Raw genomic sequence first — 24,754 nt, forward strand, 5'->3', positions numbered from 1 at the left:
TTTTTTTTTTTTGTTTTTAATCTCCTTTCTATTATATATCAGAGAGTTTAGTTTACGATAAAAATGAGTATGTGTGTGGGAATGAATACCTTGAACACACATCAACAACTACAGCTATAAAGACAACAAACTCATCAGCATCGAACTGAGAAATGCTGGTTGGTTGTGTGCATTGTTGATTGGAGGACATGAAAAATAGTGTGCTATGTGTGTGATTGAATTGAAATTTTCCAAATACAAAGCAAGATATCATTACAATAGGCGTCGTTGTGGCAAAAACAACGCTATTTATATTTAGTCGGTAAATGAAAGCGCATAACTCTCTAACATACAGTTTCACATATAATTGTGTCCATTTAAGATATGTATACAAAGAATATATATATATATATTTTTTTTTTGATTTTAAATCAATTTTTAAGTAGGAACCAAATAGTGATGACACCAGTAAGCTTTTAAGAAGAATCATTTCAATAAAATATAAAAGAATATCATAAAAAAAAGTGAACAATTCTAGTTTTTTGAAACGAAAAGCAAAAAAAAAAACAAAATCCTTTACATAGAAACGTGAATAAAAAATTATCGCAATAACAGAGATTTAAAACGAAAGAAAAATCGGAAGAAAAAACCAGGTGGTGGTGACTTTGTTTAAAAAAAAAAAAGCGTAATTAAATTTCAATATAAAGCAAGCATTCTCTAAGTTTCTTCTATAAGAAAAAGAAAGAAAGAACAATAACAATAATACCAACTACCACAATTACGACAAATGCCACCAACCGATAATAATAATAATAATAATAATAATAACAACAACAACAACGGCAAAAACAGTAGTAGCAACCAATACTACTATTAAAAAAAACAAAGAGATGTGTTAAATGGAAAAGAAAAACAACAAAAATGGAACTAAGTAAAACGTATGTATATATTACTTGTTATAAAAGGCAAAAAACAAAATAAATGAAAGAAATAAACAATTGATAATCATAAGAATCACTACCAACAACAACTGATTAACTTGCTTAGACTTTAAGCGACTTCTTCTTATTAAAAAAAAGCCAGTCTATATAAAGCTTGGATTTTATGAAACTCTAGAGACGATATGTAATCAGGTTAGGTCAAGATGGCCAAGATGCAAAACCGTCTAGGATCTATCAGAAATATCTCGAGCTTCATGTGAATAAAAACCTGAACCATTAAATAAGCCCAAACTTCTCTTATGTTAGACACAGACCGATACAATACCAGCAGTGATTGCATTTATCTGGCCTTGGAAGAGAAAGTAAAGGTTTTTACAAGTTTTTTTTTGGGGGTTTTTGGTCTTTTTTTGTCTTTTTTTGTACATAATAATCATTAATAATAATTAATAAATCAATCGCGATAAACAAATGACATATATTATATATCAACTTTTAGGATTCATGTGTGCTTATGAGCTTTAATTATCGAGTACAAGGTAAGGCGTTTAATTCGTTTAAATCCTTCCGCAAAGTGTTCGTAACGCCTACTAAATTAAATTTCTTTTCATTCCCATAATTACAAAAAAGGAAAAAGTCAAAAAAAAAAGAAAGAAAATTCGTTACCAACCCCTTTAATAACGCTATTTAGGTTAGGTTATAAAAATGTATAGAAAACTTTGCAAAAGATATAAAAGTAATAAAGTAAAAAAATTTTGTTGATTACTTTATTATTATTATTTTTTGTGTATTTTCATTAAAAACTTCTTCATTTTCAGTTTTTACAGAGTATTTACAACGACAACAACAACAACAAAACGAAAAATAAAACTCTCTTTAAAAAAGCACGTTTTTCTGGCAATTGAAGAAGCAAAAAAAAAAAAAAAACAACAACAAAAAAAGTATAAATTATAACCTCAAACCACAATTGAAAAATATTCAACGCCTGCTTATTTTCTGCTAATGTACACACGATCACACTATATTTACACTTTATGGCTACAATTGTTAATAATAATACAAACTAATGTACGTAATTTAGCGTATAATTGTTTTTTAAACACATATACGTTTACTTTCGTATCAGTAAATGACGTGTAGTTTGTTAATCTCCTTTGTATTAAAGCGCATTTAAAGTAATTTAACTTTAGCAACATTTTTACGTTCTCTTCTTATATATATATATATATTAAAATACGTACGTATTTAGCTTTTTTTTCTTTTTCATCTCTGTTATCATAATTAACGAGAGAGCTGTTGAAAAACTGCAATGGTAGTACACATAATAATGACGCGTAGCGTAAGCGTATTTCAGTCTCACTTATCTCACTTATATTTAGTAAATCTTATCTAAAATAACTTTTGAACGAAAGCTATTTTCCTATCTATGTATACTTTTTCTCTTTCTCACAACTACGCACACACACAACACACACGCACACACGCATACACATACACAAACATTTATATATAATTATAGTATCGACATTCAATATAACTCTAAAGTGTAAAGGGAATATATATCATCAATGTTGCTTGAGAGCTACATAATGCGCTTGTACTTTGCATAACTCAATTAGCGGTAAATAATTCAACAGCGTGCATGTATGTGTTATAAAAAATTTCACCTACTTTATGTGACAAATGAAATAACGAGAGAGCAAAAAGTCAAAGTTACCGATTCTCTCTCTCTCTCTCTCTCTCGCTTCTCTCACTCTTCTCTACTTCTATTTCTTTTATCTGATTTAGAATAAACACAAAATATTGGATCTCTATAACTAAGTTTTAAAGAATTTTTTTTTAGTAAAGTTGAATTCTCAGTAGGAAAAAAAAATTCAAAAATTGTTGTTCACCGTTATTCACTACAGTTTCCCAATTTTCTGATGGCATACGGATAAATTTCCCGTCTACAAAAGAAGAGATTGTCCCTCAAAGCTAGTTACAATTCCATCGAGAATTTGTAGTACATCAACCAGGCGACGCCACACACCATCGATCCATGCATTTAGAGCAGTATTCGTATCAGTTTAAAACTTCCAACGCTTTTTCTTGTCTAATTTTCTAATGTGGCGACTGAACGTCGTCATGATCAATAAGTGAGAAAATCAAATTATACTAAGACCGAATCCCTTATACCCATCTCATTTTTTTTTTTTAAAGAAATTAAATATCAATAGTCTATAATATTGGGCGTGGACAATGCCCAAATGCTTGTAGATTGATTATACGTGAAATTTTTTATTGCTATAGCTGTCATGCTTTTATAAGTAATGAGCACAATGCCCAATTTTTTTTTCTTGCTCTAAAAATTTGAGTTGTTCTCTGGAACGTGTCGTTTGACACGTGCGAGTCCTTCCTATTTTTAGACCTATTTCGTAGCCGGTAACGACAGACTGCCTGACGGACTTGCTTAAATTGACTTGGCACTGCCTACTAATCAGGAATATATATATATATATATATATATATATATATATATATATATATATAGATTATTATATCTCTGAGCCAACTTTTACACATGATTTTCATACGTACTTTCTTTGCCGCCTAATTCTACATATTCAATATTTCAAGCTTAATGTTAAATGGAAACCCTACATAAAGCATTTCGGCATAGAGTAAGTAACTAGTGTGTATCTGGGTATGGGTTAGAGGTGAGATTGAACGTTTTCTTTTTGAACATATATCACTTATGGCTGGGAACATCTTAACCTTTTCTTCGCAGAGCAATGTATTTATACGCGAATACAACTTGTAGCGCTGGGTATAAATGACAGAAGGATTTAAAACAAAACTTAACTTTTATTGATTTGGAATCATTTTCTGATACGAATTAATGGTGTCTGTCCTTTGTCAGTTATGTTTTCAACATATATACCATAATTTTTGAGATATTTTGATGAATTTTTGCTAAACTAATGTCTTTTGAATCAAGGACGAAGCCTAGTAAAAATGGATCAGATAGAAGTATTTTTATGGCAATTGCCTCACAAAGCCTAATTTTGAAAAAATTTCTGTACGAAAACCATCAGCAAATTTTCAAAATTGACTGAATACCGTATGCCAAAGATTAATTTCGGATGGGCCAACTGATTCTAAATACTCATTCCTCAATACCCATTTCAACTAATTCAAGCAATTCTTTATACGGCCTTAAAGTCTAATATTTAATATTTTGTAGTAAAAATTTTTGAGGGAAACTAACTACACCAGATTTAGATCGCAGAGGTCAATTTTTTAGGTTTCACTCCACGCAAGCGAAAACACCTTTTGTCACTGTATAAGAAAAGTAGATGAAGAATAAATGCCTTTATAGAGAAACAAGATGTGGGGTAGAGTATTTAAGTATAGACCTTACCCGCCTTATAACATAAGCATATCTTTTACACATAGTTTTTTTCATTAAAGTGTTATCGGAAAAGAAAAGCTTAGAAAAGCCCCAGTTTTCACTCTGCAACAACATGCAATCGCCGATTTCGAATTTTCCATGTATGTGTGGGTAATCGTGCAAAATGTACCGATATTATCCATTCATAGTGACGTGCATTCTTGGGATAATCAAAATATTTTCGAAAATTACAATCTATAGAACGATCGCTATATCGAATAAATGAATATTCGTTTTCTTTCCCCTTTTTCGCGCAATCACACACACACACACACACACACAGTCACACAGTCTGAATAGACTGACTCTCTCTGCTTTTTTCTTCCAATTTCATTGTACATTGCTTTTGTCTCTGTCTCTTTATCTTGTGCGCGCGCTCTCTCTTTGTTTCTTCCATCTGTTATCTGCGTAAAATTATTACTACGCTCAGTGGGTTTCTTTTTATTTATTTATATGCTTTTTATTTGTTTATTTTTGTATATGCGCCGGCGGCCAATAATCGTCATAAACAGGGAACATAATTTAAATGAATTGTTCGGTATGTTTTTTCTTCTCCTTTTTTGCCTTAATAAACCACATATATATTATTAATAACTAAATAAAGTTTTTAATAATGAAAAAAAATCGTAATCATTAAAAGCGCATAAAATTAGGTTACTAGGAAAAAAAAAGAAGGAAAAGAATATTATGTATAAGTAGCACTAGCATGACCGCAAAAATCAACAACTTAATGAACAATTAATGTGATTAAATAATCCGCAAGTTTTTCTTCTTATTATAATGACATAAAATAATTTTACGGCAAAATTTTATTATTTATATTTATTCGGTTCTGCTTTTTTACAGTATTTTTACACTCCACCATACCATTGTTTAAACAAAGAAAGTATATTCAGTTTTTTCGAATGTATGCGACATTCAGGAATGATTCAAGGTATGTATGTAACATATGTCGATAGAAAAACAGGATCAAACGAATATCAATAGGGAATATATCAATAGAATGGAATTTCGAACCAGTTGCTCAGGGAGTATATTATTTCATTTTTTTCTGCTTTTGCGTTATGACTGCAGGTGTTGTTAAAGTGTGCTCGATATATCGATCGCTTTTACGGTTATTCACCTCACATAAGGGCCTATTTTCAAAGCGTTGTCGTGTCGAGCGATCTTCGTTATGCCTTTTGACATATTAAGGTCATTTCGGCTACAATGCTCGGCTTAATTATGGTTGGCTCGGTGATCGACTACCATTAGCTTCTTGCAATGAATATTCGGCCTTAGGCCTCGATTTTTTTAGGCTTTTTTTTTTGTATTGTAGTGGATCCACTTTGCATCCTTCGTCACGGTTTGATGCAAAAATTCTTTCGATTTTGCCTTTTTCACACGTGAAAAAACTTGGTTCGATGTTTATTGGCTTGAATTCATATGGAGTCCAATTTTCTTGCTTACGAACCATATCCAATGCCTTCACACGATTTGAAATTACTTGCCGAACCAATCCCAAGATTTCGGCGAGCTTCTGCTGAGTTTGGCATGTATCTTGGTTCCAACTCAGCTTTTTGAAACTTTATCGGCCTCTCTTCGCGTTCTTTTTCGCTGATGTTACACCATCGCCACACTTATTAACAATCGTATACAGAAGTTATTTAAAAAAATTACTCTTTTATTATAAAACCGGCAAATAGATAAATTAAGCTTTGTACACATTTCGAGATTTCCTTTTTTTTTTTTTTTTTTTTTTTTTTTTAAATTAATTACCAGAAAATGATTGAGTAAATGATTGAGTCCAGCCGCTTGTAACATGTAATACTTGACAGAAACTAGGTAAACTCTTATGTACGATTCATAGTTGGAGTCTAAACTGTGCGTTCAACTATTCAACCTAATGACTTAATACATCCAATGCATAATAGCATAGATCAAAGCAATGCGGCATATGTAATATATGATTATTATATGTAGCGATGTAAGAAAACTGGACGGGAGAGAAAAAATTGGAATATGTTATTTAATTACCATCTACCAATAAATAAACATTCGAAAAATCTCGAACATATCTGCATTCGATATTCGATGTTCAAATTATATGTGTGCGTAGGGTGACAAAACTTGTAGATTGCAAATCGAAATGCGCCTCAAGTGTTCAATATAAGTGTATGTTTAAAGTAGGAATACTTATTAAGGTCACTGAAGAAGTGATGCTAATAAGGCCAATCGTGGCAAGCTCGCAATTTTGTGTATATTAGTTTTAGATTTCTAGTCTACTTTCAATGTTAATATAATTTTGACGAGTGTGTCGGGTGACTAATATTCGAATCAAGCCATTATTTGACCTTTATTCTCACTTCAAATGACCTTGAGATGTGTATATGTATATTATTTGCAAATTTTTTTTTTTTTTTTTTTTATATCCAACACTATCTATATAGGATTGGATTTATATATAATATATATATATGTATATATATATATATATATATACTTAACCTTCTATTAATATAGCAGGTGTTTCTTTTTAAACTAGATCATTAAATGCTAGTAGAAAATGTCGAATTTTGCATTGTAATCCGTTTTACGAAAAATATAAGTTTTTTTTCGTCTTGGTCCGGGTCTTTCAGTACACCCTCCACTAGACTAATGTTCGATATTTGATTGCAAAATTTCGTGTAAAAATACGTGTTTGATGATTGATATATCGGTAATATGATCGTGCTTATCGTATATCTATATATATATAATATATAGCGTTCATGCTTGCACACAATTTGTCAGCTACTTTCACTTATTGATTTATCAATCAATGTAAAGATCACTTACTCTATTTCGGTATAGATGATATTCGAATAAAATCATTGAAAAACGGATCAATTTTGTTTAATGATTGCGGGCGCGGTGATACCACAAATATCATTTCAGCATTTTTCGAACATAATTTGACGAGAGACAGAGAGAGAATTATTGTTCTTAAACACAATTTCGAAATCTTTCAAAATTAATTGTAATTTTTGAGCAATGCAGAATAAAGGGACTGATGCAAAATGATTACGATATTTGTACGGGTCCAGAATGTGTACACTTCAACATCATGCTCTTGATATATATATGGCTAGGTATTGCAAAGATTTTTGTGAATCTAATATACATTGCACAGTAGATGTATAAAAAACCGTAATTGGCAGCACTGTAAACAATATATTATAATATAATTGCATTGTAGCATATGTATATACCGTAACCTTTTTAAAAAGCACGCTTTGCCTTTGTGTATCATTTAGAAAAACGACTGAGTATTAATCATAATAGTAATGAGTATTACAAAAAGAGAGAGAGAGAGAGAGAGAGAGAGAGATAGAGAGTGAGAGTGAGAGTACACAGAGAGAAAGAGTAACTGCGCAGTTTTTCTGTTTTTACCTCCCCTTTTCCCATTGCGTTTTAAATTTCATCACACATACATATGAACATTCATATGTTTGAGGTAACTCTGCTAAAAAGCTCTTTTTAGAGCAATTTCATAAATAGGTAATGTGAAGTGAAAGAGCTTAAAAATGAGAAAAACTAATATATATATATATATATATATATACATATATATACATATATATAGAGATAGACACAAATAGGCAGTCTACACGTTGTCTATTATAAATACAACGGCATTTTAAGTTGCAATTAATATCGCCGGTTGCAAGCCAGCGATTATTGTTAGTATTATTATTATTGGTATTATTTTAAGAGTGTAATACTCTTAATGCTAAAACAAATAACAATTAAATAAATATATTTAAAATGTATACACGCACGCGCCTAAATTATATGCGTTGTGTTTGCATATGTATCGATATTTTTTAGTAAATTCATTATTTGTCTCCCCTTTTTTTTTTTTTTTTTTAAACAATAGTCATGACTCCGAGAGGTCAGTTAGTCAATCAATCAGTCAGCATGAAAACGTTTTTTCTTCTTCGACGAAGCTTAGTAACAAGCATTGATCACGTTTTATAAAAAAGAGAAACAAAAATTTTTTTACTTTTTTTTTTTTTTTAATTTGTTTATATATTTACATTATTTTTCTTATTGCTGTTTATGGGTATCACTAGCGCTTGACAACGTTTTTGTTGTTATAAAACTTAGTCTCTCGTGTTTATGGAGGCAAGTAGTAGTGTAGTGTAGGATTGTTGTCGTCGTCATATTAAAAAAAATGGCGTCGTTTTGTTGTTTATTATTTTTATTGTGAAAAATATTAAAATGGTTGTTACCGTTTTATTTTTTTTTATTATTATTTCATTTGTTTTTGCGCAACTCTAAATTACAAGTCGGAGTAAACAATAAAATCATGAATAAAATAAAATATTATATCAGTTATTGAAATTTAAATAAATAAAATAAAAATTAAAAAAAAAACAACAACAACAACACCGTTAAATACCCTACACTATTTCGTTTATTGCAGTTATCAATAAAACGATCTTTCTAATAAAACCGTTATATGGGAAGTGGTCGAAAAATTCGTTCGATCCGAATCATTTTCTCAGTCGCGTTCGTTCTTGGGCGAAAATATATTTTCAATATTTCGAAAATTTTGCTAAGTAGATTGAACACAAAAATATATAGACAGAGACCAGACGGACAGGCAGTAAGATCAATGAAGAATTGATCTGTACGGACCGGAACATGAAAACAAATGGGCAGGTACGCAGGCAGGCAGACAGGCAAAGAAGCAAACTGCATCGATTGATATAACGAAAGGTAGGTCTATCTGAATAATGTGCTCCACAAAGAAAAGCTGCCCTGAGTTGAGTTCTAGTAATAAATAACTAATAAAATATAGATCTTAACACAACTTCTAAGCATATATTTCGATCATTCTTCACATAACGCCTTATTTTGATAAGTTGTTATAAGTCAATACATATTTCAATATATAGAATTTGATGGCAAAAATCGGTTAGTGATAGGATTTTGGCATTCTAAATTGGTGTAACAACTTTGGATCGGATGGGGAAATTTTTCTAATCTCTTACCAGATAATCGCTTCTATAGAAACACTGAATCTTCATACAGTAAGAAGGCCTAATTTTCAATACTTATTGATGAAAATTCATTCATAATAATAAAAATTAACGTCATTCAATTCGGACCATGTAGGTCTATTCTTTTTTTTCCGATCCCAACCCATGAATCTAAGATTTTATATATATGCCAAGAAGCTTTTTCTTCTTTTAAATATTTTATTATAAAAATTTGTCCTTAGGAAATCAACCATAACGAATTTAGGTCTTATAGATCTATTTTTTACAACGCACCAGATATAGCGTCTTTCATGTAAGCAAAACTTACTTTATGATTTGTTATGGTAGGAGGGATTGGAGAATAATAAAATCTTTGAAAAGTAAATTATATTTTCCAAATTTAGACCATGTTACCATTTCAGTATACGTCAATATGAGGACCTTGATGAAAATTATGAATTTATCTAGAAATAATGTATAATATTATATCGTGTATTATTAAGCAAATTGATGTAGGGTATCTAATGTCAGACCTTGCCTGACTTTACTTGTTCTTAGTATCAAAATTAACACATGCTTGCCTATATATATATACATACATCGGCTAGAAATGCTTGGTAGATAAATGCTCAACACTTACCAAACAGGCACAAATCAATCAGGCTTACACCCTATAACTCTTTTTCCCTACTTTCTTCTACCTAATCATTACCGTGTTCATGACACGGGCAGCTGATATCTCCTCTGACCGTTGATAGATTTTTGGATTGTGTTTCTGTCAATTTCAACGTTCCTCTATTATTTGAAATTATGATTGCCATCGCAAGACATGAAGGTTCGCGTATCTACTGAAGAAACTACTAATATTTTGAGTCAATTTGACGCGTTTATGACGTTATTGCTTAATATTTGGAAAAACTAACATTGTTTTTTTTTTTTTTTTTCTTTTTTTGAAAACATGTACTCGTCGTTACAGAAATCCATATGGACTATACCTGGTTTGACTGATGTAAGTCAGATTCACCTATTGGCTAATAAAGTTTGCGTAAAATTTATTAAGAATAGTCAGGCTCGCCATAAACCTAGGCCAGATATAACGGTCGATAACTAATTGTTTTTTCTCAACTAAAGCTAGATGACCAGTTACTTAAGAATACGGGCCGAATAATCCGGTTAAATCTGGCATCAAAACGACTGAATTGTTAATTGGCATCAAAGTACTTGTATAATGTAAAAAAAATTGAAGCTAGACTCTCTTCTCTTTCTTTATATTGTTACGAAAATGCCATATTTGATGATTTGAGTTTTCATGAAAATTCGTCGATTTTCTAAGAAAGCGAAAACAAAGTACACATTCATGGCGCGCTACCTGTGTCATGCAGTTGGCGACTGGCGAAAAGCGTGACAACATGTGCTGGAAAATTTAGCGGGAAAATGTAGTAAAAAATTAAGGGATGAAAATTGTCGCAAAGAGATTAGGTAATGATAACATGCTTGTAAAAAGGTATATAAGCATTATATATGCGGAAGGTAGAAGTTCGTCGCGAGAATCGAGTGAAGAGAGTTGAATCGCAATATTCGAACGGGCTATAGAACCAGGAGGAGGGTTAAAGCGTTGTCGCTATAAGTTTTTGAAAATATATTGGAAATAGATCTCCTACGAATGGTAAATAAGACCTATACTATCCAAAAGATTGCAAACCAGCGAAGCGAAATTATTCTCGGAGAAGTTGAACAAGTTTAAGTCTGTGGAAAATGTATTTTAAAGACATAACAAATAAGACGTGTTCAAATTATATGGTTCTCGAATTATTTGTTTTTTTTTTGATATTATGTTAGTATACACATCCCAAAAACACATTTTGACCCCTATTATCAGGATTATTTAGGTTATTTTCGAAAGATGTAAGGGTTCGACGTGTTTGGCGATATTTTGCTATCGAACAATATGGGTCAAAGGAACTGTATTCAATTTTTGCCCAAAAACAACATTGCTTTCGTGCCTCAGCCATCGTGTTCACCGAACTTGGACTTTTGGGGGTTTGTTCATCTTTACAAAACTGAATAGATTTCATTTATTTAATGTTAAAGATTTTCCGAAAAAATCTATTTTGGAGTCACTGTACAAAACCGACATCAAGTTTCTTTCCCATTCACAGAGATGGCTCTCTCTTGCTTGCATTTCTTCTATTTCTTCCTCTTCTTATGATACACATATCAAAAACTTTTCTTGTTTATTTAAATATTATTATTTAACATAAATTAACAATAATAATAAAAATAGAAATCAATAGAAAAAGCGATTTTAAAATCCAAATATGAAAGTAGTTTTAATAAAACGAAACACACATGTAACAACTAGTAAACCAAAAAAAACAAAAGCTAATAACCAAAAAAAAAAACAAAAAAAAAAAATACATATTTATACAAACAATGTTAACCAGTGTCAATAGACCAATACAATGTCAACATAATCGTGTACGCAAAATAATAATAAAACAAGTGAGAGCGTTATAGTCGGGCAAAGTCGAACTTTAGATGCCCTATATTATTTCGTGTAATACATCAATAATAACACATCCTTTTCATGCAAAGACATACTTTTGAAGTAAGTCCGCATATTCAAGGACGTCACTCAAATTATTTTTTGAAAATTTGATTATTTTTCAGTTATCGTCATAGACAACTAGAAATTAGACTTTCTCTCCGTCTAAAGTTCCTTGCTTTTCATGTCACAATCCTTATATATGTTGAGATCTAAAAAATAGACCTAGGTGACTCATACTCCTGTCACTTATTTTGCTAATTATTCTAATATGGACCAACATTTATCGTAGAATATTAAAAATTAGGACATTTTGTGAACGACTTAGTAGTCATAAATAATGTTATATGGATTGGGGCTCATACCCATAGATCCATGTGGTTCAATTTAATTTTTATATCAAATTATTATCGTGAACAAAAACATCAACAATTAAGTCTTTTTGGCGTATAATGATTTACATTTCCACAAAATCCTTATCGGCAGTGGTATCCAAAAAATAGACCTACGTGGTTCAAACTCAGTAGGGTTGATTTCTATCTCGATTTACTATGATGAACCAACGTTTACCATAAAATATTTTTCCATATAAAGATTCAATTCCCGTATGGACGGTTGTACTCGAGGGGGTTCATAAATTTGTCGGAGCCAAACCAAATTTTTTATACCAATTTGGAATGTCGAAGTACTATTACTCATCGTCTTTTGTCGAGAATATACCGACTATTCAAAATAAGGTGGTGAGTGGGGAATGGTGTAAAAATGAGTGGATCCGAACCCTTTTTAATAGTGCTCATCTTTAGGCCAAAAAACGTCACTGCGCCAAATTTTATCAAAATATCTCCAAAAACTGCTACTTGTGGTTTGCAGTCATTTTTACATGGGCAGACGTCACACAGACATACAACCTTAGATCGATTAGAAAAATGATTTTAATAATAGGAAAAGACGGATCAGGTTTTAGACCTTCTGGGTGTTACATAAGTCCGCGCAAACTTAATATACTTCATATCACAAGTAGTGCAGCGATATAAGAAAAATACAACAACAACAACAAAAACAATAAAAAACAATATAAAACTTTAAAAAAAGTTGCGCTGAAGAGTAATAACTACGTTAATCAGCCAATAAGGTATCGGTTCGTATCGTATACATAATTACATAGTTACTGGCCGGGTACAGTTAGTTGTTAAAATTTTAGCTTTAATGTCATTTAAAAAACTATTATCCGATAGACTCGAAATATATCACTTTATTAAATCACGTAGAAGATGGCGTCAGAATACGTTTTTCCGATAATTAGCAACGCTATAGTTAGTGGATTACGACGCGATACTTGGTGCAAGCTGTTGCTTAAGGTGTTGATTATAGAAAAGCTGCTGCAGCTTTTCATGTTACTCATACTACTAAGTAGTGCGCAATTAATTGAATGAAACTGTACCTTAAAGTATCAATTACGAGTCATGTACGTCAAAGATCGCCCGGTAAATGAATAAAACTTGTTGAGCCCTCATCTCTAAAGATAAAAAGAAACGTGTTGACTATTTTTGAGAGCTGATGCCGTAAAGTCGCTAAGCTATGCTCACCAACAAGATCGTGTCTAATGTTTTGGCCATGTTCACTATATCTGAAAGGATTCATTTTTTGCCTAAATTCATTTCAAACTTTTTTAAATCAAAAATTCACTTAGTATGACTTTGCTGAGTGACTTTTTCCTCTCTACAGAGATAGAAGTATAAGTAATAAGTAAGTGAAGAACGAACCCAAGCAGCTTACCAGCTCACTTAGTATGGCTTTCTTCTCTCCACAGATAGAAGTATAACTAATAAGTAAGTGAAGAACGAACCCAACCAGCTTACGAGAAACATAGGGCCAGATAATAACTTCAATCGCTGACATAGTTGTACTAGACGACAAAATACTAATGATTCCTTTGCAATAAAAAGAGAAACGTATTCTTTGTATTCTAATATTATTATTTCGGATACTACTAATAGGTGTACAAAAAAGTTACTACCGTTTTTTTGATAAAATTCAATTTTATTTCAAATGTAGTTGGTACAAAGCGTAATTATCGAATGTGGGTGTCCTCCCGGTAAAAACTTACCAATTTAAGGGCGAAATAGACATCGAACAATTTTTGCTTAGCTTCAACTTTGCAGAGCTGCTGATTTGCTAAATATGACTGCATCAAGCTGAAACGGTGCTAATTAGAAGAGAACAGTTTTGGAGAACCTAATGGGTATGAGAAAACTTCACTGTGTAAACTTAAAATTATTTCCTAGTTTGGTTTCACTAGAAACGGACGGGCGACAAGACTAACTGACATCTTTTGCAAAAAAAAAACAAAAAAAAAACCCCTTAAGTAGTTTGTAACTGTTTCGTGGTTTACTGCCATTTAATAACTTCTCTAGCTTCAGCTATATCTTTTTCTAGATCAATCCAGTTAAAAATACAGAGAAATGCAATTCCTCTAACGATCTTTAATCTTACTACGGTAAAGTTTTAACTCGTCGTAGGGTGAAGATCACCTAGCCTTGCTTTTAAGCATACGAAGACAGGGATATTTGTTCTTAATTTGCTCCGACTGTCATGCACGTGCGTCTTTATACCCGCAATCATTGTGGCCCGCATATTTTCAGGACAGGGAGAGGATCAGTTACAATTTCTGCGACGACGGTGACGCCTGTTGTTGGTCTTTACCCCGCGGCAATCTGAAACTAGTATAGAAGAAGATTAGGGGAGCGAGAAAAGGCATTTTCAACCTAAAAGAGGGCAGTTCCTGCATACTGGCGGGACATATCGGGTATTAGTATAATCATTTTATATTACGCGAATAAAACCGAGGTGAAGTACAATAAAGGCGTTTTAATTGGCAACGCAGGCGGTGAACGACACTCCTCATAATGTAAATTTTTGGTAACGTGGAGCGTGGCGACATTTGACACGACTCGCCCAATATCAAGTATCAAAGGTAATGGCAACTAAATGGAACTAATATTGATGGGACAAACTTATAAGTACACAGAGTGCATGAGGCAATGCTTTCAATTTTCAATTATATGGAAACGGAAGATTTAAAACTTAAATACGTAAGAGAGTTACGTTTGTCGAAATTTTAATCGTGACATATCATAGAAATTAAAATTCTATCCGATATGATGACACTATTAGGTATATAATGACTATTTTATAGCGATTTATCTCACAAGCTAAGCAAAGGAATAACTGTCACGGTGTTCGGTGAATCGATGTATTTGATAGTCATAAGTATAGTGTGATGATAATCAATGAAAAAAGAAAAATAATAATAAAACTATCAAGTTTTAAAAATATATAAAATGTATATATACATATATGCTTATTTACGCATATTAACGATTGACTGACTTGACTATCTACCACATTAACTTGATTAGTTAATCAAAAAGCCTAGAGAAGAGGAGGAGAACAGCGTGAGAGAGAGAGAGATACTTTACTTTAGATTTGTTTAACTCTAAAGGAATAATTTAATGGAGTTTTATACACTTCTTTGTATTTTTCTTCCTTTTTATGAACAGATACGTTGCTGTTTCTCATTTGTTTTCTACTCTCTCTTATTATTACGCTAAAAAAAAAATTTATATATATGTATATAAATAAATCATACGACTATAGACTTTGTAAAGCATAAATGCTGCTGTATTAATATCAATAAACTGAATCTATGTACACAAAAGCACATCATACTCGTGCAACGCAACACACTAATAAGTGAAGTGTTACTTATATTCACTTACTCTCCGTGTATCTCTGAGTCGTCATCGTATGCACTTGTTCTTTTATTAACAGTGATTTTAAATTGATTTCATATGAAGAATGTGTGTTCGTGCATATATATCTGTCCGTCTATACATGAAATTGCAGTTAATTTAGTTCCATAGAGCGGTATCGAAAGCAAGAGAGAGAGCGAGAGAGAGAGCAAGAGAGTGTGTGTTGTGAGTGAGGGAGCGAGAGCGAACGACATAGACAAAGTCAAATGTACACTTGTATACAAAACAAAAACTTGATTTACATAAATTGATAGGTTAGCATCTAAAGTCAATATAGAGTAATTTTCAAAGGAAAGCAATAACAAAACCTATATGAAAACATCTATAATTGTGCTGTGCAGTTATTAATGCAATCAAATAAAATGAAAAAAAAAAAAATTATATAAACATGGCGTCATATTAAATGCATACACACACATATATATATATATATATATATATATATCACATATACATTCTTAAATAGTTTTATTAGGTTTGTTGTCGCGTTCAATATTTTTTTTTACTCTGACAACAAAGATAAGATCTTTCCATTACTCTCAAACTGAATTCGTATAAGTAAAATTACCAAATTTTAAAATTTTTTTGAAAAATTTTTATTAAATCTAAGATTTCTTCATTTGTCCTACATTTTCTCTACTTTTTTTTCTTTTTAATCCCCATTTTCCAATTTCTGCATTCTATTACAGAATCATATAGAATGCCTATTTATATAAAAGCTCCAAAAAAAAAAAAAATAAATGAAATAATAATAATAATAATAATAATTAAACCCACAGACATATGTTTAAGCATTTTTGGAAAAGCGATAACGCATTCATATGCTACGTATATGACATTTGATATTTTGTCAACTCTCTACAAAAGAACACACGCATGCATACAAATGCAAACACAAACATACACACACACACACACAACAACGAGACGAGACGAGACGAGGAAACTACACTCACCTGTTTTGCTCACACACAAACACACACTCTCTCGCTCTCTATGACAGCCAACCGAAAACCATGCAAATACCACGCATGTATATAACCAAGAATTAAAAAAAAAAAAACAAAAAAGAAATTAATGTATAAAAGTTGCATGATAAAGTTAGATAGAGTGACCAGCTCTCTCATTTCTCCTATATAAAAAAAAAGAAGAAGAAGAAGAAGAAGAAGCAATAAAAATTTTGAAATAATTTATAATATGAGTAACAAGTGTAATATGTAAAAATATGGTAAAACTAGATTAGAAAACTATAGTTTAGCACATATATATAACACATACTACTATCTATTGTGACGATAATACACATATACATCCGTTACATATATGTATGTAAGTACAGTACAATTTAATTTTTCGTCGTTTTTTTAATTTCCCAAAAATTTGTTATTTTCCATTGCCAATTCGCTAGATAGAATACTGGTGAAGCGTTTAAATCACAAATCATAGGCATTATTGAATTATTGCAAAGGATCTGACTGAAAATGTTTTACAAATATCGTTAGTTTCACATAAAACGCGATACAGCGAAATTCTCCGTTCATAGAACATTCTATTGTGTATTCTATTGTTAGGGCAAGAATTATTGACCCGTTAATTACATTTAATTATTTGTTCCAAATTAAAGTTACTCCGCCGAGCATCATCAAACTCCATGTTTTCCTCATTAACATAATAATAGGCACTGATAAGTCTAACATGTCGAAATAAACTGGAAAATAGAAACATGTCAGGCCGGAATATTACAAGAAAACAATGATTTCAAGGCGGCAACTCTACGAAAATGGTGGGCGACACATACAGAGAGAGAGAGAGTTGAGAAAATCTAAAAAGTTTTAAAATATTATTCAGAAGTAAACTAATAAAATGAAAATAAAAAAAAGAGTACTTTTCTTTTTTTAAACAAAAATGGACACAACGCTGGCCACTTTAAGATAAACAAATAAGAAAGCTTTGTTTGCCTACGCGAATTATTTATACTCACCACTACCAACTGAAATCCCACACGATTTACATATAAATATAGATACAAGAAGAAGAAGAAGAAGAAAAATGTAAAAAAAAGTAAAAAAAAAAATTAATAATAACTCTGAGCCTAATTATAAAAAATATAAGTCAGTCCGTTACTTGCATACAATTGTTGTTTTTATCGTCAGAACGTTAGAAATTAGTTAAGCTAATCTGGCTAATGCATTCAGCTAAGACTGAACTTAAATTAAATGAAATGAATATATAAATCTTCACCGGCTATAAAAGCTGACATCTATATTAAATACGTACGTACGTACGTACGTACGCTTTCAGAGGAGGATCTCCTCCATTATTATTGATGCTTATAATAAGTAAACAACGTGTTAATAGCATGTATATACACATATGTATATATTTACACATACACACACACACATGTATAATATAAACTAAATTCCATTACACGTCCAGTTTCTTTCTGCGTTTTCTCTCTTTTTTCGTTGCTCTCGATTTCGCTGAACTTCAGTCAATCGTTATACATTGGAAAATTATTCATTGTGTGTGTGTGCGGTGGTGTGGTGGGCTTTGCAAACAATTCTCTCTCGGTATCTCGACCGTGTATACTACACACACATGCAAATTTATACATTTAAAGAGAGCATTTATTTTTATAAAACTATTTACATATATATATATATATATATATATATGCATATGAATTTGCATTGTTTTACTAAAGCGTTTCGTTATCGTTTTCCCTTCATCTTGTTAATGTTTAAGTTTAATACAAAAATTCTTTATAAAAGCATAAGCACAACATCATTACGTAGTTGTATATGCATACGTACGGCGCTTGCGTAGTAAAATTGGTTGTTAAAGAGAGGAAAAAGAAATAAACAAATATATTCTGTAAATAGATGTGATGGTGTGTACATGTATGGGTGCATGTGCTGTTATTTGCTATAAATTGTGCCTTAGTAGTATAAATGAGTTTTGTTTACAATTAAGTAACTATGGTAACGATGACTACTCGAGAAGCTTCCGTTTTGTGTCGTCGTTTGTTATTGATGTTTGCTGTTGTAATATATAAAATTGATACATTGTAAATAATGTATATATGTATACACATGCATGCGTATATTTATATATATCATCAATACATCTTTACAGTAACTTAAATGCAACAAGAAGTTATAGGAAAAAGTAGCATAACATATATAAGCTTACGCTTAGATTTACTTTTGACACCCTACCTTGTAAGCACACAACGTATATAAACAAGCAAAATATAAATATATATGTATGCATGTTTGCATGCCTGCATGCGAATGCATACACATATACATATATGTTTGTAATTTTATATATGTACGTTTATATACATATGTTGTATTTTTTTATTTTTATTTTTTTGTTTTGTATTTACATAAATTGATATACGCATATACATATAAGCAAATGTGAATGCGTGCATATACATGTGCCTCACAGTGTAAGTGTGCGTACGTTTGTGTTATTTTGCAAATCTTTTCGTCTTTTTTTTTTTTTAATATTAGCCAAGTGTTATATATTAAAGCGATATCTTACACGAGACAATGTGTACGACGTGTGGTGTACTATACGTTCTATATAAATAACTGTTATAAAAAAAAAAAAAATTTTGCAAAATATAAAATAAGTGTATATATCGCTGTTGTTTTTTTTTCTTCTTTCGTCTTTTTTTTTTTTTTTGTTTTTCTTCTTACTTTGTCTATTGTCATTGCATTATCGTTGTTGTCGTCGTTTTTTCTTTTTTTTTTCTTTTAATTGTTTGTTGATTTGCCTTCGTTTTGTTATTATTATTGTTATTGCGCTGAACACAAGCAAACTGAAATGTCAGTGAAGGTTGTTATTGTTGTCACATAGGCACTCAGAGAGAATTATTTATTTTTGTTTTTTTTTTGTTCTTCGCTTTTATTTGTTGCATTGCACTGCTGTATATGTATGTATTATAAGTGGATATTATTACTATTATTATTATTATTATTATTATTATTATTATTATTATTATTGCTATGCGAATGTGTTGTATATGTGCGATTGTGTTTGTATGTGTTCTGTTATTATACTCTCTTCGCTCGCAAACAGTCAGCAATGCCCCCCGCCCCCCCAACACTACCACAGCCAACTTCTTCTTCTTCTTCTTCTTCCATTTTCATTACAAGTTATGCCGAGATTAAAACAGAAATTTTAGTTTACTATTTCCAGTATAGTCAACAACATCGCTGAATCCGATTGCCGTAGAAATCCTCTATTCATATGTAAATAAAAAGAAATTTTTGTTTATATAAAAATTGTGAGTAACAAAAAAGGAAAACACAAAAGAAGAAAAGAGAAAATTAACTAAAATCAACAAAAATATCGCGGAAATCATAAAATTAGTAGCAAAAATAAAAAAAAAAAAAATTTTTTTTTTTTTTTTTTTTTTTTATAAATAAAATCATCTTTTTTTTTTTTTTTTTTTTTTTTTTTTTTTTTGCTTTGTTGGTGTTTTATGCCGCATTTTGAGGATTAACTTGCGAAAAAAAAAAAAAGAAAAAAGAAAAACAGATTAGAACACCTTTAAACATTACATCATTGTGTTTTAATGGCTAACAGCAGTTTGTTGATGGTGAGTGTAATTAAGGCTTTTCAGGTATATTTGTAGTTGTAATTAAAAGTTCATAGTCATTCAGTTTTGGAGCATTTGTCGACGTGTTTAATATATCTAGCGCCTGAAAATATTATTAATTTTTAAGTTGAAGTTCAACTCGAGTTTCATTGATTGCGTAATTGTGTGTTGATAGATTCCCCTTCACTTTTAAAATTGAACCGAATTCTTCGAGCTTCGAGCATGAATTGCTTATACGAATATATCTCTAAGATCCTTTACGACTTTATATATATGTCGAGATTGCTTGTTAAAGCTGCTTCTTTTTTTTTCCAAAATATAAACATTGTTTAGATCTTGACTGATATTACGCATTGACGCATTAAGTATGTGAAGTTTTTTTGCGAATTATTGATAAATGTTGAATGCAGAGTTCTAAGCGTTTAATAAAGCAATATAAAATAGATAGATAGATAGATAGATAAACAGATAGCTATTGAATCAATTGATAGTAGTATAGATATCAAAAATTTGGAATATATCGGCCTGTTTGTTATACGATATTCATCGAGTTAACTTACGTTTACGATCATTTTTAACTTAACCTCGCCTCGATGAAATTCGTTTATTGAACAACTTACATACACACGCTTAAAGTATGTTGCTGTTTTTATATTTATTTTGTTTTCTATTTTATTCTAATAACATTGCAAACATATTAAGTTTTATATAAGGCATGGAAAGGAGCACTAGCGTCAACGGCTATCGGCTCCATATTCTACATCACTTGTGTATTATAACGAGGTTATGTTAAGTTAAGTGCGAATTTACGCAATACACAGAGACGGAGTAGAAACAGATCCACTTCTTATTCCGAATCATTTGCTGAAGCGATTCGAGCTTGTGTGTGCGTCTGTCCGTCTTGTATTCTAGCGTTTAGCCCATAAATTTGGCACACCCACACATTGGAACCGAACCATTTTTACGATCGAATTTTCATACAATGTCTTATTTTCAAAAGTCATTATATAAATAAGAATACTGGCGTAAGCGCTATAGCGTTTTATTTGCTATATAATATTTTATCGATTCAATTGCGCTTTTCGTGGCTCTTGCATATGTCTCTATCATGGTCAACTGTTGTCAATCAATTTAACATGTCCACTTGTCTGTCTGTCTGTCTGTCTGTCTGTCCGCAATTCGAGTTTTTACGGAATTCACGACCACAATTTCAAAACTACGTAAGAAGGACAAACTTTAATCCTTAAATTTTGATCATACTCAAAATTTTGACCATCGGCGGAATTGGATCACTGGTTTTGAGTATAAAAATATTATAAAACTTTTCATTTGTTTATATAGCATTGTAAGTTGGATTTTACAATTTCGTTTAAGAAATTTTTCCTGATAAGTTCGAAGCCCCGGATCAAAAGATTATAGCCCCCATAGTAGTTATTAAGAAACAGCCATACATTGAAACAAGCGTCCCATTAAAAAGTTAATACCACTTCGCTTAATACAATTATTCATCTATTTTTCTCATAATACAGGTGCTTCTCGCATAACGCACTTAACACATAGCGTCATATAATATAGAATAATATATAGTTTCAACATAATTATAATATAAATCAAGGCAATAAGTACTGTATCGAGTTTTAAGTTGAGTAAATTTCATTTCAAACGTGCGTATAAAGCAAAAAGTAAGTTAACTTTTTATTTTTATTTAAAAAAATAAGAGAAAAAGACAAATAAATAATATATGAAATTCAACAACAAGATGAGATACAAAAATGAAAAACATATTCACCGAATCATATAAAAAATTAATTTCCATCAAAAAATGGAGTTAATCCATTTTTTTTATTATTAAGTATAAAATAAAAATAAAAGCAAAAAGCAAGTGAAAACAGAAAAAAAATCCGCCGAAGCTCGTATCCGATTTTTTGCAATGGTATTGTACCAAAAGTATGTTATAATATTCGCAAATTTTGTATCGTGTTGTGTCGAAACCGCATGTTTGTTTAGCAAGTATCGTGTTATACGACGAACTATATATTGTTCTCAAATGAAGGCTTAATTTGCCCAAGAAAAGAAGTCTTATGTGGGAAGGGATCAGCAAAAATAGACGAAACGCGCAAGTGGGGTAAAGTTTTTAATATAGACAAGCATATGATCTATATGATCTAAGTTATTCGGTCGCCTTTAAATATTTCTACGACTTTGTAAATTTATTTACAAAATATATAGACAATATACGTAAACAAGTAGCTAGTAGCGAGCTATAATCGGGCTAGGCAGACCGTTCAATAACCTGCATAATTTCGCTTAACTAACTAATAATACATCAGATATTATAGAGTTATTATTATGTAAACGCATCATTTTCATATAAAGCGCGCCCCCATATTGGAGGATAGTCGAACGTCAACGTGGCCTCGTCGTCGATAAGATTGAATATTATTATGAGTGAATTTTCATCAACAAGTATTGAAAATTAACCTTTTTTACTGTATGAAGATTCAATTTCCATGGAAACCGTTATATGACGAGATGTTCAAAAAATTGACCCTTCGATCATTTTCGAATTCCGAAATACTATCACTAAGCAATTTTTCTCGTGATATGCGAAAAATTACATTATTTTGTCTTATAACGACTTATCAAGATAAGTCAGACATTATATTGGGAAGTGGATAAAAAACTGATCCGATCTGAAATATTTTTAATGGCTTTCGTTTTGGGCACAAAACACGTCACCGTATCAAATTTCATTAAAATATTTTCAAAATATTAACCTGTAGTAGACCCCGACCAGAAAATGATTCTGAGCGAATCGGTGCAATAAAATACGGATTTGTCTCAAGTCGCTCTCTATATTACAACCACATACATGTACATAAACTTAATATACCCTGTACCGCAGGTGCTGTATGCCATAATGAAATGGATATTCGGCATTACTTGTCGTCACACCAACTATTTAAGTATGAATTTCATTGGTTTACAAAGTGCTGCCAAATCATTAAAAAAAAAAATGAATTGCTGCAGCAAACAAAAAAAAATTCGTATTTTTTCTTCTTCTTTTTGTTTTTGGCAAAAGGCATTTTGAATGCGGCGTTCAGATCATTTTCAATGACTCACAACGTCATGGTACATATGGAACAAATGTGGAAGTGTCGTATCCGTTGCTGCCCTGTTTGACGCAGTGCAAACTATTTGATCGATCCTCTGCATCAGCATAATATTTCCCTTTCGTTGACAAAGCATATTTTATGTTTACAATTATTAAAGCAGAGGGTTATCAATATGTTTAATACTTTACATATATATATATATCAGGAATGGGGAACCATTTTCTCTTTGCATGAGATCATCATATATTTTGGAAAATGCATGTGATCATTATCGATATTAGGATCTCTACTACTAATCAACGTTACTTGTTGTGCACGTAAAGAGTTTATGTCAAGAAGCAGAGGAGATTTTTCCCGTTTTGACTTCTTTGCTCAACACTATATATTTATTTATAACTTTATTCATTTACGTTTCTCTCGATGATGATATTTCTCTGTTTGGTTTTCAGCATTTTAACTGACTACTAATTAACTATCTAAAGTATTCTTATCAACTCTTTAAGGGTGCAATCTTTACTTTAGAGCCACCAGAGTAGATGCTTTGATTATTATTTGCAACAATGTGCTGTGTGGCAAGTACTTGATTAGCCTGCGTTTTAAATATTCAATACCCTATCTTGTTAGCAGTGTTGCGGATAACTCCTCTCATTGACCGAAAATGTTACACCTCGTATTTACAGTTTATTGGCGATACTCTGCGATACTCTTGTTATCATCATACCTCAAATACGTTGTGTATTGCGTGCGTGTGATTGCACGATTTCATACAAGAATCAAGAATGTTTAAGACAGTGAAAATAATTTGGAGCCTATTATTAGCTAAGACTTGGTTAGATTAAAAACGCGAGTCATCTAAAACGCATTAAATTCGATTTCTGATTAATTCTAAACATACACACAAAACGTAAATGTAATATGAGATGTGCGCAAGAGAGAGAGAGAGAGAGAGAGAGAGACGACAGTGCTCGTTCATTTATTTATTTCTAAACATTTGATAAAAAATTTTATTTTCGCTAAGCTTTGCGACGACCTAATTGTTTAGTTTAGTTGACAACTGGTAGTGCGCTGTAAATATGCAAATAAATTAATTAAAGTTTTCGCTATAACGTGCGAACATATACAACAGTAACAACACACACACGCATACGTACACACACAAAATTATATACATATATGTGTATGTTTTTCTTGTGGCAGCGCACTGCCAACTTGTGGCCCTACATTGGGATCAAAGCGATCCCGTTATATATATCTGTATATGCTCATGATTGCGCGGATAACTATATATATATATATATAATTTTGTGTGT

The 24,754-nt window shown here is 31.3% G+C and overlaps 1 protein-coding gene across 7 annotated transcripts in view; it reads left to right on the top strand.

The window, feature by feature from the left end:
• The window catches only part of LOC119639621 (uncharacterized protein DDB_G0283357), a 60,075-nt gene that overhangs the window by 26,453 nt on the left and 8,868 nt on the right, over positions 1-24,754 (top strand). Inside the window, exons 2-3 of one of the 7 annotated variants that reach the window (XM_038037158.1) lie at positions 5,194-5,281; positions 10,330-10,362. The exons of 1 other annotated variant lie outside the window; for it this stretch is intronic. Coding sequence is in view for 3 of the 6 variants with exons in the window: in XM_038037130.1 (XP_037893058.1) it covers positions 5,253-5,281 (29 nt within the window). In the remaining 3 variants the exon portion in view is untranslated. Of the gene's footprint in view, positions 1-601; positions 918-1,432; positions 1,457-5,193; positions 5,282-10,329; positions 10,363-20,168; positions 20,329-24,754 lie in introns of those variants that run through there. 5 more of the 7 variants (XM_038037121.1, XM_038037130.1, XM_038037138.1 and 2 more) reach the window with 5 other exon arrangements.

Source organism: Glossina fuscipes, unplaced genomic scaffold, assembly GCF_014805625.2.
Source record: "Glossina fuscipes isolate IAEA_lab_2018 unplaced genomic scaffold, Yale_Gfus_2 0, whole genome shotgun sequence".
Classification (NCBI taxonomy): Eukaryota; Metazoa; Arthropoda; class Insecta; order Diptera; family Glossinidae; genus Glossina; species Glossina fuscipes.